Source organism: Myotis lucifugus, unplaced genomic scaffold (genome assembly GCF_000147115.1).
Source record: "Myotis lucifugus unplaced genomic scaffold, Myoluc2.0 scaffold_17, whole genome shotgun sequence".
Classification (NCBI taxonomy): Eukaryota; Metazoa; Chordata; class Mammalia; order Chiroptera; family Vespertilionidae; genus Myotis; species Myotis lucifugus.
This window is the reverse complement of record NW_005871065.1, coordinates 8,232,195-8,250,746: the sequence shown is the minus strand read 5'-3', so window position 1 is coordinate 8,250,746 and position 18,552 is coordinate 8,232,195. Positions and strand designations below refer to the sequence as shown.

General features: G+C 40.8%; 1 protein-coding gene across 1 annotated transcript in view; it reads left to right on the top strand.

The window, feature by feature from the left end:
* SNTB1 (syntrophin beta 1) overlaps window positions 1-18,552 on the top strand; it is a 193,201-nt gene that overhangs the window by 81,671 nt on the left and 92,978 nt on the right. The window contains 1 exon segment of the mRNA XM_023750958.1: window positions 15,226-15,448. Coding sequence (XP_023606726.1) covers window positions 15,226-15,448 — 223 coding nt within the window.

The window sequence follows — 18,552 nt, the reverse complement described above, 5'->3', positions numbered from 1 at the left end:
AAAAGCTCTAACAGCAAGAGAAACCACCAACAAAACAAAAAAGGCAGCCAACCAAATGGGAGGTGATATTTGCAAACAACAGCTCTGATAATGGGTTAACACCCAAAATATATAAAGAACTCATAAATATCAACACCAAACAAACCATCCAGTTTAAAAATGGGCAGAGGACATACTTCTCCCAAGAAGACATACAAATGGCCAACAGATATATGAAAATATTCTCAACTTCTCTAGCTATTAGGGAAATGCAAATCAAAATTACAATGAGAACTCTTTGTAATACTTTAAGCAATAAAACAAAATTAAAAAAATTACAATGAGATACCATCTCATACCTGTTAGAATGTTTATTATCAACAAGACAAGTAATAAGAAGTGTTGGAGAGACTGTGGAGAAATAGAAACTCTCATCCATTGCTGGTAGGAATGTAAATTGGTTCAGCCACTGTGGACAACAGTATGGAGGTGCCTCAAAAAATTAAGAATAAAGTTACCATATGGCCCAGATACCCTCTTCTGGGTATCTCCCCTCTTCTGAATATCTACCAAAAATTTTGAAAATATTTGTTCGTAAATATATATGCACCACTATGTTCATTGCAGCATTGTTCACAGTGGCCAAGACATGGAAACAACGGAGTGTCCTTCACTAAATGATTGGATAGAGAAGATATGGTACATATATACACCAGAATACTACTCAGCCATAAGAAAAGATGAAATACTGCTATTTGCAAGAACATGGATGGATCTTGAGGACATTATGCTAAGTGAAATGTGGGATATAAACTGAAAGCAGCAAATGAACAAGAAAAACAAACAAAGCCATAGACACAGATAACAGTATGTTACCAGAAGGAAGGGTGGTGAGAAGATAGTAAAGGGGGTCAAATATATGATGACAGAAGAAGACTCGACTTTGGGTGGTGGGCACACAATGCAATATACAGATGATGTATCATAGGATTGTACATTTGAAACCTATATAATTTTATTAGCCAATGTCACCCCTATGAATTTAATTTTGAAAAAAGGTAATATATTATAGATAAGCATTATCTGTTGAACAAAATAGAAAAAAGACTGAATGCCTGGAGTCCAGTAGAAAGTAAAGCACTTATATTTTTCCATGAGAAATACCTTGAATTCTTTGGTTCCAGACACCTGATTACATCTGCAGCTACTGTTTCCACAGCACATTTGCATAGAGGAAAGCCTGGACATCCAGGATGATGGACAATGAGAGAGTTAAATCTGTAATTCACAGCCTGGATTTCCCATCTTGTAATACGAACCTCATGGGGCTGTTATAAGTATTAAACCAGAGAATATACGTAGAGTGTCTGGTATTGAAAAAAACGTGTACCAAAAATGGTAGCTCCCGCTATCCTTTCGGACCAAAACAAACAGGCACAGAAGAAGGACAGCGGGAACTGGAGGGTGTGTAACACCCTAGAACCATTTAATGGGTTCCAACCTTGGTTATATTTTCTTATGTTGCAAGTCATCCATGTCTCCCACCTTCTCTGTAGACAGCCCAGGGCCAAACAAAGGGCAAGAGGTCAAGATCAAAGCTCAAAAGGGAAGCAGCTGTCAAAGCTCAAAAGGGAAGCAGCTGTTGAAGGGAACAGATGACTTAACCTTCCTCCTGTTCTAAAACCCTATCTGTGTTCCCTGATCTAATCTGGGAGCAGGAAAGAAGCTCAAACTAAACCGGAAGCTTATTGGGTTATTCAAGAACCAATATAGTCAAACTTTTTCGAGTCAGGCCACTCTGGCTTATGCTCTGTATTCTTTCACAAATGCCTCCATGGAACTTCCTGACCTCTTAAGCCTCGGCTAATAGGGGCTAAAACATGTAATGCACAGACAGCAGGTCCTTGAATCTTGTCCTTTCATTCAATGTTGTTTCATTACAACGATGAGGAAAACAAAATCGATTCCCAGCCTGGGCTACTGTCAGTGTGGTGTCGGCATGTTCTCCTCCGTGTCTATGTGTGTCTTCTCCCGGGACTTCGGTTTCCTCCCACATCCCAAAGATGCGCACATGAGGTGAATCGGTGGGTCTGCATTGTCCCAGTCTGCGTGAGGGTGAGTGCCCCCTGGAATGATAGGACATCCTGTACATGGGGGTGCCTCCTGTGTGCCCTGAGCTGCCAGGATAGGCGCGGGCTATGACCTTGAACCGGAATAAGTGGGTTGGAAAATCATTATCTTACTTGTTTTTATTTATCTTTCTTAAATATATGTCTAGCTCACATTAATTTCAGTATTTAATATTAGAAGTGTTTTGGGTCTTTATTTTAATTATTTTTTAAAAGAATAGTTTCTTGATTTTTAAAGAGAGAGGAATGGAGAGGAAGAGAGAGAGATAGAGAAACATCAATGTGAGAGGGTATCATCACCCCTTGTCCCCCATCAGGGATTGAGCCCGCAACCCAGGCTTGAGCCCCGACCAGGAATCCAACTGCAACCTTTCGGTGCACAGGACGACACCCAACCAACTGAGCCACACAGGCCAGGGCTGTTTTGGGTCTTTATTTAGAAGTTTGGTGATATTTTGTGACCAGAAATAGGCTGTAAGACATTAACTCTTGTTTATGTCAATTAGCCTATGATTAAATTTCTTCTGTTATACGTCATTTTGATTAAAGTCCAAGTTTCCAAGGACCCATTGGCAAAGTCAAGTGAGGACTTACTGTATTTGCTATAAATGTTCAATTTAGCACATATTTAGACATATTCTAAAAGGCAATTTTTGCCTAAGTACCAATATGAATCTCAAAACGATCACCTGAAAATATTTTAAAGCATAGCTGCCTGCATTTAACAGAAGAATCTAAATCAGAAATGTTTTTGACTTGTGCAAAGGACAAACTACTGGTTGTGGTAGAACACTGGAACTCAGGTATTTATTGTCAGAGACTAAACCAGAGTTTTAACAAGCCTGGAATAAACAGCCTGAAAAATATTTCCAATCCATTTTGTGATTCATGATGTTGTGTATTGACAAGAGTGGTATGGTTTACTGACTCTAGGAATGAAACTCAACAGTTTTCTGTAGGCTGAAAGAGTACTTGAACTGTATCATAAAGTAAATAACACTGTTAAATACCGAATGATTTTAAGAAATTTGAAGAATCTTTATATACTTTAAATTTTGTCACCCTGAGGCAGAGTCTGCCCAAACCCTCTTACAGAAGGTCGCCCAGCTCCCCGAGACTATCTTCTATGTATATTATTGGACTTGCTTTGCTAATATTTTGTTTAGAATTTTTGCACTTACATTTATAAATGAAATGGGCTGGCAATTTTTCTTTCTGAAATATTTCTTCTCTGGTTTTGTTATTAATGTTATATTGGCTTCATAGAATTGCGGAGGCTTTATTTTGGTCTGTTTCCTGAAATAGTTTAAAATTTGAATCATCTATTATTTGAAAATTTGGTAGATTTCACTATTAGACTCTGGTTCTGGTCTTATCTTTGTGGGAAGAATATTAACCAGTGTTTCTTTCTTTTTTTTTTTTTTTTGAAAGTTATAGGACTAGCCACACTTCCCATTTCTACTTAGGTCAGTTGTAGTAAGTTTATTTTTTTTTCTAGGAATTTTTGCATTTCATCTAAGTCTTCAAATTTATTATCATAATTCTGTCAAATGTTATTATCTTTTAAATCTCTTTTGTGTCTATTATTTCCTCTTCTATTTAGAATGCTGATTTCCTGTTCTCTCTTTTTATTTTATCAAACACTCCAGAGGTGGTCTATGTTTTTAGATAACCTATCATATCTTTATATATTTCCCTTATGACAGATGTGGACTGTTTTGACAGTTCAAATTCTGATATAATCATTGCAGAGTATGTTTATTAATTTAACCCCCAATATCCATAGATTTTCCGGACATCAATAGCAAATCATTACCCATTAGCCAAAATAATTTAGCCTATGTCTCCATGTCACTTGAACCAATTGTATTGTTACAGCTGTGGTTATTCGATTTATTAGATTAGATATTAGATTTAGAACATGAGGGTTCAAATTCCAAGTCTGCTTCTTACTTGAAGTAAGATATTTAAGCTCTCTGAACCTCAGTTTGCCACCTTTTTTATTATTAAACCTTCTTATGGGTCTGTTTATTATATGAAATTGTATCTGCATGCTGATGCTCACCAGCATCCCCTCCTTACCTCTTTATAAAGCAAAACAAACAGACAAGAAAAACAAGCCCCTCTGTCAACTGTTCAAAGGCAACTGAAGCTTCTGGAAGTTTAGAGGGAAAATCTTGTGAGGCAATATTCTCCTGGCTCTGAGAGTCAGATCCAAGAAGCTTGCTTAGGCTTCTCCTCTGTCATCCTGACCTATTTCTCACAGTTCTTGGCAGTGACTTTCCCCAAAGAGTTGTAAGCAAGGCCAAGATAACTTTGGCCTTGAGGAGAAAATCCAGTACATCTGGCGAATCCAATAGGCATAGTTCTGTGGAGGAAGATGCAATTGTGTGTGCACATGAGTGCTTGTGAGGGAGGAGGATTTGATGGGGGAAGTTAGGCTGTGACCCTGGGCCAGGGAAGTCACAAGCAAATGCACAGACTCTCACAGGACTTGCAGTTGATGCGAAGTTCAGATGGGATGACAATAAGCATACAATGAGATTGTGCACGTGGAAGTGTTTTCAGCTGTAAAGCGCTTTCAAAATAGCGGGTATTCATAATATTGTTGAGTTTGATGGTCTTTGATGTTGCAAAGCCCCCCTCACCATCTCCTTTACCTTCAGATGCCTCATGATTGCTTTGGGTCTGCGGCATATCTGGGCGAGGGTGGGGAAAATAATCTCAGACCTGGACTGATCTGCCCTTGGTAATGATATTTTGTTTACTTTATGTCTCTAGGCTTCTGCCACTGAAAAGTAACTGCAAATTTACTGAAGTTTGATTCGCAGGATGTTATTACCAAGCTACACCTGGAACAATACAGGTTTAATTTACAGAGATACCTGCAAGGAGGAAGTCAGAGCAGCACTTCCTGCTTTTGACCTAGATTCCTATTCACTTATGCTCTTCTGTCGAGGAAAGAGGATGTGAGCATCCAGACATCCTTTCTGCCCGTTACTCACTTCCTGTCTTTAGATGTTAGGGTATCGCTGTTAAAATAGCTACTGTATTTTCCACGAGGAAGAGAATTTATGATTATTTGTGCTAGGGAGGAGCCTGCTGGGCAAATTGTTGAGGGATGGAGTCCATCACATCATTAATCCACGTCCTCTCAGCACTTACTATTACCTGATGAATACATATTAGACTGTGTATGCTTGTATTGGATTATATTCTATGGCAACTCCCTTTCTTCCCTGGCAGATTAGAAAACCTTCAGAAGCAGGAAACTGAATGTCCAACTGATTATTCCCCCTGGAATGTCTAGTCCCACAAAGTGCACAGTGTGGCTTAATTTATGTGCAGTGAATGAATAAATGCAGTGATACTTTCAAGCACTTATGATTTTTATAGAGTCAGAAAAGAGACTGGTATCCTTGCAATACATTTTCCTCGTTTAGATTTCATAACGTCGCCTGGCTGGTGTGGCTCAGTGGTTGAACACGACCTATGAACCAGGGGGTCACAGTTTGATTCCAGTCAGGGCACATGCCTGGATTTCAGGCTCGATCCCCAGTAGGGGGCATGCAGGAGGCAGTCAATCAATGATTTTCTCACATTATTGATGTTTCTATCTCTCGCTCCCTCTCCCTTCCTCTCTGAAATCAATAAAAAATATATAAAAAAATAAAATTACATATATGTACATGTATGTTACAATGATTTTATTTTGAATATACAATGAGAGACCTCTCTATCTTATCCCTATTATAGAGGGTGGGGCAAAGTAGGTTTACAATTGTTCTTATGGAAAATAATACAATAATAAATAATAGTACAAGACTAAATTCTGTGTTTCACGTACTTACAACTATAAACTTACTTTTGCCCCACTCTGTATTTTATCTTTTTAGTTTGGGCCTGTGTGAAACTCTTAAAGTCTTAATTCTGTCATGTATGTCATTGGTTGTTTCTCCAAGCCCCCATCTAAGTAAAAGCAACATCTTTCAGGCCTGTTTAACAATAGGCTCATCCATCACCACCTTTACCCTTTGAGAGATGCGGACCAGGAGCCTGATACATCTGACCAGTAATTGCAGCCTCCTTTTAACTGGGCTTGTCTGTTTCTTTCTATAAAGCCAAACATTCAGATTTTATGTTTTATCTGTTTACAAGATGCTCAAGAGGCTTTGTGTATTTCTGCAGAGTAGAGCCATAATCAGTGAATACAAATTATAGGGGTAAAATTTGGGTGTAACATAAGAAAAGAAATAGAAGAAAAACATTTCAGACAAAATGGACTTTTTAAAAGCATGATTGCTAAAATTTTTGTGGTTGGACAGACTGGATTCAGGCATGAGCATCTGGCCGTGTGTAGAGGCAGCAGCCAGGGCACAAGAAAAGAGTGTGGTGAAGCCATTAGGCATGGGGCTTTGGAGCTGGCTGACGGTTCAAATCCCAGCTCTGCCAATGACTACTGTGTGACCTTGGGCAAGTCACCTCATCTCTCCATGCCACACTCCCCTTGCTTGTAAGGTAGGAGTAATGATATTCCTACTTTATGGAATTGCTTTTCACTGAGCCACATTTTTCAGACATTTAGAGTAGGGCTCAATATGTGGTAAGTAGTCAATAACCTCTAGTTATTATTATTGTTCTAAAGCTGGAGTTGACAAATTACAGCCACAGGTCAAATCAGACCCTCTGCCGATAACTTAAAGTGCTATTGGGATACAACCACATTGATTGGTTTATATATTGTCTGTGGCCTTATTCATGTGACAGTGGCAGAATGCAGTGGTTGCAATCGAGATCCTAAGGCCCACAAAGCCCCCAAATCTCCTACCTGGCCCTTTACAGAAAAAGCTCCAACCCCCATTGCACAGGAATTCCTGCCCCCTCATCTGTTCCTTCTTTGTCTTGAAACCTTGGACAAGCGACAGATGCTCTGACCTCTGCTGCTTCAGTTCTGAGACTCCTCTTCCCAAAGAAGAGGTATGCAAAGAATTGGATCTTGGAGAGCCTATTAACCTTGTTATTCATTTTCTCAACAAGTCCATGTTTTATAACCAGACGTTTGTCTTAATTGATGTGGTATAGTGGTGAATATCAATTTTTTTGTTTTGTTTTTCTAACGCTAATGAGCATTCCCCACGTGCTAGACTCCGTTCTAAGCCCTTTGTATGTATTAGCTCATTAAATTCTTATAGTAACTCTCTGAGGTAGGAACTACTATTTATCTCCATTTTTACTGATGGAGAAATGGAGACATTGAGAAGTTAAGGAAATTTAACCTCACAGTTAACTAACTGCCACAGTTGGCAAAGTCAAGATTTGAAACTAAGCGGTTTGGCTCCAGAGACTAGTGTTTTAACTTCTATAAAGGAGACACTCAACTTTGAGGACGTTATGATTCCACCAGAGACACCTATGTGCAAACGGGTACCCACACATCTTAAATGTGTGCAAGTTGATCAGCACAGGGCCTTGCATGGCATGAGCCAGCATCATCAGATTTATGTCCTGATGCAGTTGATATCAGTGGAGGTGGCCACGAAGCTGAAGGGAGGCATGCCTGGAGGACTTCAAGAAGGTCTTACCTGAATTGAGACTTACAGGGTGTAGAGAAGAATTTTCTAGAAAGATTACCATGCAAAGGAAATTGCATGTGCAAGAAACAGAGGCAGAAAGAACATGGCATGTTCAGAGAATTAAACAGTATTTCTCTCTGACTGGCATGAGGACTATGGTGACTAAGGTAGTCAGCTGAGATGAGGACAGGAGTTGGACAGAGGCCAGATTGTGAATGGCTCTGCGTGACCTGGGACAGAGCCAAGTCCTCTGGTGTGTCTCTTTAGGGACAGTGTCCTGTATTTGTCTATTTGTTTAATGTCCATCCCCCCCCCCTCAATATGCACATGTAAGCACCTTGGGTTAGGCACCAGTCTGTCATGCTCACTGGGATAACCTAACACTCAGGGCCCTGCCTGTAGTAGGAATTCATTAAACATTTGTTGAATTAAGGTAACTAAACCAATCCCTTACTTCTGGGTGGTTGTAAGTCTCATAAGTTACTTTCTCTAGGGTCTAGCTGGCATCTCTGGAGACAACGGTCTTACTTAGCTGAAGGATCAAGGCAGGTCTCATTGAATGACTGCACTATCTGAAGTAGGGCAATTGTGAGATAGTTATTTACTTGGAGGCCAGGGTTGCTCCACAATTCATATCCAGTTGGTTCTACTCCTGACTCCACATATTGAAACTCAGCATCCTCACCCATGATGCCCTTATGACCTCATGACAGCCCTTTGGTCCTTCAAACGTCTTTTAAAATCCTACCATCAAGAACCCACCTGGTGGAATGAAAGAGGACTAAATGGTGGTAAGTGGATGAAAACAAAGATTTTTTAGACAACACTGCCAAACCAAAGGACAAGTAAGTTGAGTACATCTTCTTAGCTAGTAGGCTTGTTTTCATATTTATCAGGTGTCTGTAGGGTTTGGGAAAAAGTCAGAAGACACACCTGCCTCAGGCCTAAGAATTCGGCACACATTTTGACAGGGCTATTTGTTGATGCTGACACCACCAGTAAGATGAGATTCTTTTTTTTTAAATGTCTTCCCAAAGAATCATAGACTGTTTGAAGGGTAAGGACCTTATTTCCCTCTCTTGACAGGGGAGGAGAATGAGGTCGGGGTGGTGCAGTGACTTGCCCAGGGCTGGAGAGTGAGTTAGTGGCAGACTGGAACTGTGATCCAGGTCCCCAACTCCCAGGGCCAATTCTCTTCCCACCTCCCCACTCAGCCTCCTGAAGGATTAGCTGTAGCTTCTGAGAAGCTTGTATTACCACTTTCATCATTCCTTGGTCTTTTTGGAAATATTGATGATCTCCCTCTGCATCTTTCCTCTCTAAGATGACCTAGGAAATGTCATTAAGGGAAAGTCTTAGATTGCATTTTGGCAGCAAATCCCACAGTCACAGAGCTGTGTTCCCAGCTTGAAAGTTCCACTCAAGGTCTAAATCTACTGAAGGTTGATTTCTTGCCTCCAGCTTTTCCCTTAATCACATTAGGAAATATACATTTTGTGTTCACATCCTGTACAGTAATAAAATATTTCTTTTCCTTCCTGTGATCTGGAAATCCCCCTTTTTTTGTTATTTTTTAAGAAGAAATCTTTCATATATCAGAGGGACTTGCTGGCTCCTCAGAAACCTGTCTGGTAGGAGAGTTGATTGGATTTGCCTAAAGCATTTCCTCATTAGTAGCCTGTGTGTGTTTTCCTTTCAAATGTCACCTGGCTGGCCCAACAAAGATCTAATTGTTGTAACTTGGGGTCTCTGCAAACTTGGGCTTTACTGAATGTTCTTTTGAAATCTTCACAACTGCCCATCCTTCAGATAAAAAACTGGAAACATATTGAAAGTGACCTGGTGTATTATTGGTTTGAAGACCACTTCTTACTGCTCTCCTCCCCTTTCTTTTACAACTGAAGATTGGAATTTTAATTGCTCAACCACAGTTTTTAATTCATGATGCCCAGAAAGGGCATGGGTTATTAATTACTTCTGATTATGAGGCGCCTCCAACCCGGGCCTGGCTGCTTCTTGATGGGTTTAAACCAAACTTTGCCTGACATGACTGTCTGTATGCACATGGAGGTGTAATTATGCAGACACTAGCTGTTCAGTTCTGCCAGGTCAAACTATCATGAATACATATTATAGTATCTTAAAAGGAATTTATTGAAATGCCATAGTTTAATAGTTCAAGCTTACAAAATTAAGCTCTCTTATGCTACAGGCAATAGCCTCTTAATTGGATGTTTTCTCCTAGTACATAAAAACATTGGCTTAAATACACACACACACACACACACACACACACACACATCCAATTAATTTTTCTTAAGTGTGAGAAAGTTTTTCTTCATGGTTAAAAGTAGGACTCTGGAGCCAGGTTGCCTGGATTTGACTCATGCACCTGCTACTTTCTAGCTCTTTAACTTGGGCACATGATTTAGTCCCTTTTGTAGTGTCTTTGGTAAAAATTCAGATGATTGCAATGTACCACTGGTGGTTCTGAGTATCAAGTGAGTTAACAAAGTTCATGGAACCTAGTCATTGTGCTTTTTATTGATTGCTCCAATGTATTTACTTGTATTTATGTGTTATAACATCTAGTGTGTTAAGCTGATGAAATTAGGGATGTCTCCCTGTGTCAAAACCTGAGAGTTGTCCCCTAATATCGATTCTCTTCTTCTTTTACAGTAATCATTTCCCTTCCCCACCAATTTTAAACTGGTTTGGCAAAGGACTGTCCAGAGTTAAAATTTCTGTTCCATGTAGAAGTAGCCATGTGACTACATTCTGGTCAGTGGGTTGGTGTATCAACTTCAGCAAAAATGGCTTTAAAGGAGGAAGGATTGTGTGTCCTTCATGTCTTCCTTCTTTCTACTCATGGGAATTTGATTGTGATGGCTGGAACCCAAGCAGCCTTCTTGGACCATCTGATGGCAGGTTAGGCTTGCAGGGCATGAAGGGAGCAGAAATCTGAGGCCCTGACCACTTCAGAGAGTAGAGTTCCCCTAGCTGCCTTTTTCTTTTACAGTAGACTTTTGGTAAAAGAAACAAAAACCTCTATATTATTTAATACACTGTAATTTGGGGCACCTATTGCAATCAAATCTAGTCTTAGGTAACACCTTACCCTCCCTGACTTAGATCACACTCTCAGTATTTTGATATTCTATTTGGTTCTTTACCAATCTGTTAGGTCACTTTAAAAAAAGAATCTCTAGATGATTCTCTTGAGCTTTCAGTTGTTTCTTCACACATAGTAAATATACTTGTGGTTTGTAGTCTGTGTGGGACTGCTATTGCTACCAGTATTTTTACTAATTCTTGTTCATGGAAACTTATTTCCTTTTGTGCGACAATTTCTTCGATTTTATGCTGCTCATTGCCCTTAAACATGATTCATAGGGACTCTTGGAAGCCTAGGATTAAATTGCCTTCCTCCAGAAAAGGTTGCATTTGATTACCCATAGGCTTGTCCATCTTGGAACCTCCTAAAACTAAGGTCTAGATTTAACGAAAGAATAAGTCTACCCACTTCCCTTCCTCCTTTTCTAGGATTAACCTTCTTTTAATCTGAGACCATTTCTTATCATGTCTCATGGACAGCACAGTCCTCAGCACATGAAAATTCACTAGTGAATTTTGGCTGAATGAATGAATCTTTAAATTATCATGCCTACTTTGTTAACTTATTTTCTCTGTCTTTATTTTCAGTTGGTAGTTGAATATCATTTCCAATGGGGTGTCCTTTCTTACTAAGTCTTCTCTCCTTTAAAACTCCCCCAAGTTGTGTGCCACATAGGGAGTGGCTACTTGGTGAATAATTGCTTCCTGGCTAAGATTGCCTTTTTCCATGCCTCTGCCCATGAATGGATCAAGACACACATTTCTGGAATTCCTCACACCTTATATATTGCTCAGGTTATCTCTGGCAGTAATCCCCAATGGCTCAGTAACTGGTAGATCTACCTCTAATTTGTTCTCCCCTCTAGTACACCCAATCTCACACTTCAAGAGTTCTCTCTAAAGCTGACTTCTCACTCTGTCATTTTCTTGCTTGTAGACCATCATGGCTATTACCACTGCCTATAGAAGAAAGTCCAAACCTATTAGCTTCTCATTTTGCATCCTTCATCTAAGTGGGCTAGCCAGATTCCATGAAAGAATATGATCTCTGGGAAATCAAACCCCAGTTTCACCCCTTACTGGCCACATGACTCCACAAAAGCTAACTTCTGAGCATTGGTGTGCTGATGTGTGAAATAATATTAGTTTTGCAAAGGACTAGTGCCCACCACAATTAAAATAACTCTATAAGACATTTCCTTCTTGCAGGATCTGAAGGGGATAGCAATGTAATCTCTTGTTGCTTGTGGATAAGTGGATACTCAATAAATGAAGGATGCCTTGCCCATTTTCTCTCTGGACCTAGTTTTCTTATATATGCAGTGGGGCTTTAGGTGGTTATTTTGAAGCTTAAATGTGGAAAGTGGAGGAAAGCACTGGGTTCCATACTTGGCACATCACTAGGTTTATGACAAATGTTCCTTCTTTAGCCCTCTTCCAAATTGAGGTCCAACTTTCCTTTCCTAGGGAATTGCAATAAAAATGATAAACCAGAATACATTATATAAAAGGATTGCAATTATTTGTGTGTTTTTTAAAATTTATTTATTTATTTTTTAAATTTTGGATTGTGATTCTTATCTCTACTTTTTAAAGTCCTAGCTTCCCTCTAAGGCCAACTTGAAATACCACCCACTCCATGAAGCATCCTGGAATCTCACTTTCACAACACATGCCCCCTGCTTCAGCCAGAGGATGACAATACAAGCAAAGGAGACTCTCCAAACGATCTCAGCTGGTTCTTGAATCCCCTATATGTCAACAAGTATAGCTCTACAATATACAAAGCTAAACAGTGTTTTAGCTTCTACTAAGCTATTTTTAGACATGGAAAATTCAGTATCTTCAAAACAGATCTATTTATTTCCGTTTTAGACAACTTAAATCTGTCCCCTTAAATTTTCAACATGTGCTCTTAGGTATGTCTGTGTTTCTCTTTAAATATATTGCAAAGAAACAAATAATATTCCTTAAAATACAGTGGCCAGGAATCACCTTTCTTCTTCTGTAACTGCATCCTGTGCTAACAAGTTCTCGGCAACCCCGAAATTGTATTTTCAAATACGTGTTGGTGCTAAGTGACATCTCCTCTGTCTTGAGTTAATATAGCTGTTTCTAATATCTAGGATAGGTTCTCTCAATATAGATCCATACTGCATGCCTGTGGGCACGTTTGGTCTGCTTATAAATTGTCATGAACCTAATCTGTTACTAGTGCTCCTCGATCCATTTTTCTCATGAGTTCTTCAAAGGTACTTTATTCCTGTATAAAACATGTGCCATAGTTTATATACTTGGCTTATGTCACGATGTCATAGGTGGGGCTCCCTAGAAGCAGTGTCTCCATCTGAGGGGTTGGGCAGCAGCCCTAGAGTCTCCAAAGCAGGGAGGCTTCTGTTGGGCCAGGAGCAGTCCTCCAGAGCAGGGGACAGCTATGAGTTATTCTCAGCCAACACACAGCCCCACTGGTAAAGGATCGGATGGGACATCAACAGCAACAACTACAGTCACCCATGACTTTGTAATTCCTGAGTATGGAATCTATGTGTTTTGTGTTTCTGCCATATTTATAAACCTGGCTCTATGTCTTTATTTACTTATTTTTTACTATGTTTTATTGATTTCAGAGAGAGGAAGGGAGAGGGAGAGATAGAAACATTAATGATGAGAGAGAATCATTGATCGGCTGCCTCCTGTATGCCCTCTACTGGGGATGGAGCCCACAACCCAGGCATGTGCCCTGACCCAGAATCAAACCATGACCTCTTGGTTTATGGGTGGATGCTCAACCACTGAGCCACACTGGCCAGGCCTGGCTCTATGTCTTCCACAGTGAAGGTACTAGTTTCTAGAATTGAATCATCTAAGGTCTAGAGGAAATGCCCCCTATTTTGCACCCATTCCAATCCACTGCCATCCTATATAATAAAAGCCCAATACTCAAATTTTCCCCTCAACCAGGAGTTCAACTGGGAGTTTGACCAGGGGCAGGGCCGGTGACTGTGGCAGCAGCAGGCGGCCAGGGGAAGGGAGGCACCCCTGGCCGGCAGCTGCTAGGGACCTTACCTGTGCATGAATTTTGTGTACTGGGCCTCAAGCTTGCAATAATTAGCCAAGTCCTCCCCACACAGCAGAGAACCAGACCATGAGCCATAGAAGGAAGTTTATGCCGCATGTTCTAAGAATCTAGTTGCCTTGTCAACTTAGACAGTGCTTAAATTCAGAATAGGCAAGTAACTTCTTAAGACCAAGAAAACATCAAAAAGCAGAATTTCAGTCTGTTTAACTCCTAAACTGTTTTTGTTTCTTTAAATTTTGTAAAGTGATAGATGCATATATCTAAACATGAAAATGTACAAAGGGTAATAAAGGAATAGTACTAGTAAAGGCCTGTTTCTCCAGCATCTTGACTTTTATTTCCCCTCCCAAGAGCTAACTATAGTTAACATTTTCTTGTGTTTCTATCCAGAAATAGTTGTAGACATACAAGCATATATATTTATGACTTTATACATAAAATGATTACAATACATGTTCTGCTCTCTACTTGTTTAAAACTAATAATAGATCTTACTGATCTTTTTGTTGTTGTTATTATTCCTCACCCGAGGATATTTTTCCATTGATTTTTAGAGAGAGTGGAAGCAAGGGGAAGAGAGAGAAACATCAATGTGAGAGAGATACATCGATTGGTTGCCACTCACATGCACCCCGACTAGGGCCAGGGATCAAACCTGCAACCGAGGTATCTTCCCTTGATGGGAATAGAACCCAGGACCCTTCAGTCCAAGGGCCAATGGTCTGTCCACTGAGCCAAGCTGGCTAGGGCCTTACAGGTCTTTCTACATCAACATCTCTATATCTCATTTTTAAAATATGGATGTCTTCCAATTTATTTAATCTGTCCTTTTTTAACATTTAGGTTGTTCCTGTTTTCAGCTCTTACATCTAATATTTTTGCTATTACAGATTTTTGCCAATAGAAAATAAGTGTTCTGTGCAATTTTTTTACACATATGTTCTTAGCACTATTAACTTGAAGAAGCCTGTTGTTGTTTCTCAACAGAAAAATGATGACATGGACAGTGAATGTGGCTACCCAGAGTCCCTGTGTCTAAGTTATGCTTTCTCATTCTCTGCCCATTTGTTTTTCAGCCCATTTCCCAGAATGCAACTTATAGTCAGAAAAGATAGAAGCTGTCGTAGTTGAAAAAAGCTGAAAGTAATTCTCACGTTCTAAAAACCACGTTGGTATATAATTTCAATAACAGGGTAACTATTATGTGAGGAACAGTTCTGAATCTTGTTTAGAATTTAAGAGGTCCAGTATGAAGAGCTTGTCTAATGCAAGTTTCAAACATTCAATCAGATTTTCCACACATTCCACCCTGCTGTACTTAAAAGAGCTTCTTGTCTTTGTTTGCTTGCAGTGAAGTACATGAGAGAAGCCACACCCTACGTGAAGAAAGGCTCCCCTGTGTCCGAGATTGGATGGGAAACGCCTCCGCCCGAATCCCCGCGGTTAGGGAGTGGCTCCTCGGACCCTCTGGCATCGTCCTCGCAGCCCTTCTCCTTCCACAGAGACCGGAAGAACATCCCCCTCAGGATGTGCTACGTCACTCGGAGTATGGCCCTGGCCGACCCAGAGAACAGGTAAAGAGGACCAAAGCTCTCAGCAGCTTTTCGGCCGCTGACGTTTCGTGCGGTCCCTTTCCAGGGCTGTGCTCCTGTTCTGAAAGCGCTCCGTGTTCCCAAAGAACAGCCTGGAAGGGCAATGCTGAGACAACGTGTGTGTTCAAGCCAGGCCTCCCTCCCTTCTCAGGGTCCATCCTTCCTCCTTTCTTTCATACTCATGAAGAATCGGCACTCTGAGTTCTGGTTGTGGAAAGAGATGAAGAATTGGAGGTGTATTCCTCAGTGTCTTCTCTGGGTCTGCCACAGTCTGCTTATGGGACTTAGGGCAAGTTTCTCAAACCACTAAACCTCCACTTTGTTATCTATAAAATGGGAATAATTGAGATATACACCTCACTGGGCTGTGAGGATTGGGGGGGGGAGATGTATGGGAAGTGCTTCGCACAGGAAAGCCTTTCATGAATATAAGATATAATAAGATTGATTACTAAGGCCTGGTAGTAATAAGCAAATCAGCCTCTCTGGGCCTCAGTGCCCTCCACTATGTATTTGGAGAGTCAGATGGAGGATATGTGAAACTATTTTACTCTAAACCCCGTTTTATGCTCAAGAGAGAAAAGAGTGGCTCCAGTCCAAGCATGGGGTGCTTCTTGCAAAGTCTGTACGTGACTTCTCAGGCCACAGGACAGCTATGTCACCCAGTCCATGGCAATTATAAGGCATCCAGCCAAGATCAGCAAATACTTGGGGTCTCTCTTCCCTCAAAAGTCTTCCTTTAACTCATCTGAACAGAAAGCATGCATCTTGGAGGAAAAGAAGAGAGATGTAGAGAAAAGAGAGGGGACGTGAGCCAGCCAGTGGGGGATCTTGGTGACCTTTGCATCCACACTCAAATGCTAAAAATAGGAACAGCCACTGGCCCTCATTTCTAACATGTGTGGAACAGCTGCAACCCACCCGCGTCGGGAATATTTGGCGAGGTGCTAGAGTTGATGGGGAAAAGCCAAAGGGAATGGGGGCAGGGCAAATGCTGTCTCCTTGCCTTGCTGCTCAATGCTGTTTTTGTTCTCTTCCTAATAAGCTCTCTCTAAGGAAGCTGCAAGCAAGCCTTTTGGACTCCAGCCAGCTGCAGGGCCACCCTGCTGCCCCCACCCCTTCTCTGTCAGTTACATCTACACAGGGATGGGAGATCAGCAGTTGTAGGAGAGAGCCAGCAGGTATCAGCAGAAGATGAGTCAGAGTAAGCAGACTGGGAAGGAGGCAGCATTCCTAGATAAGCCACCTCCATCTGTTCTCTGGTGTGTATCCCCTCAATTTCTGCCACTTTCCTGGGCCTACAGTTCATGTCCTGGTTACTCTGAGTTTCCTCTTCCCTGGCCTCTTATCACCACCCGATCAAACATGCCCTTTCTCCTAAGAGTCTGGTGTGTAAGGTTTCAGATCTGATGAATTTATAATTTATTGTCTGTCTTGTGCTGGGCATTATGCTAATTACTTCAGATCAGAGACTGCAAAGCGGCAGCCTACAGGTGTACCCAGCCCACAGGTATGTTTTTTTCAATGGTCTATATACTGTTATAACCCCCCTTGGTCCTCTTAACAGCCCTCTGAGTTTCTATCATTGTTCCCATTTTGTAGATTAAAAACATCATATAGCTAATATATGGGATAGCTGGCTTCAAACTCATGCCTCTGGAGTGGGTGACAGTATCAGTTTACTGTTACCAGAAAAATGCAGAGACTAGAAAATGTGGGGTATCATGGAAGTGATTAATGCATTGGAGAGAGAGCTCAAAGAAATGATTCCTCAGGTTTCTTCCAGCTGTGGACTTATAACATTTTCTCCAAGGCATTTAATTATATTTTAAAGAATATTTTTGGAGCCATCATTTTTTAGTTCAAATATTGGAAACTTTATTCTGTCAAGCCAGTCGAGGGAATGCATTTTTAAACTTTTCTCTCGGTGCTCATCAAGGCCCCCAGGAATGAGTGTATGTGGGGCCTCCCAGGTGGTGAGGCAGAGCCAGGCCTGCTGGGGGGTGAGACTGTCAGGGCAGGACTGAAATGGCAACCCCGCTAAGCCAGAGGGTCCAGGAGGGGACTTTAGTCCAGACAGTTCCAAAACTTCTGATAATAAAATTAACCTTTTCCAATGTATACGTATATCAAAACACCATGGTGTATACTTTAAATATATTATAATTTTGTCAATTATTCCTAATGAAACTAGAAACACACACATATTAGGGACTTAGGTGAGTCTTGACCCCTGTTGAGGAAGAGAAGGAAAAAAAAAGAGAGAGAACAAGAATTTTACGGGACTCCAGTTACACACTGGGCAGAGGGCAATGTACTAGTCAGAAATGCGGATTCTGTTGAATACAAGACACACCTAACCCAAGGTGATTTTAAAAGGCAAAAATATAGGGATGGACAAAGCATCCAAGGCAAATGCAAACTGACAGCCACAAACAGCATCAGTTTTGATCTTGGTATATGACAGATCAAATGCAGATTGAAAAGGACAAAACAAGACAGAAAAGAACTGATCTATGCTAAAGGCCAGAGTTCACAAGGAGCATTCAACAGTATGAATGTACATCAAATGACACAGCAGTGACCTATAAGGCAGGACCTACAGGTGATGCAAGAAGAAATAGAAACATACTAATATTAGGTCATTTCACACACACTCTCAGGCCCAAGGACAGGGGCAAGTGGACAAAAGGTAAATAAAGAGAAAAGACCCGCCCTGGCTGGGTGGCTTGATTGGTTGGAGCATTGTCCTGTACATCAGGGGGTTGTGGGAGTCACTTCCTGGTCAGGTCATGTATTGAGGTATATATGAGAGGCAGCTTATGGGTGTTCCTCTCTCATATCAGTATTTCTCCTCTCCTCTCCTCTCCTCTCTCTCTCTCTCTCTCTCTCTCTCTCTCTTTCCTTGGCCCCCTTCTTTTCTCTCTAACAATACAGGGCATATCCTCTGGTGAGGATTCAATATATATATTGAAAAGATAGAAGATATCTATATAGATATAGATAGATATATAGATCTCCCAAACAACGTACTTAATTCCGGAGATCTTAGTACATCACAAACTTTGTATCCTGATAATGAAGAA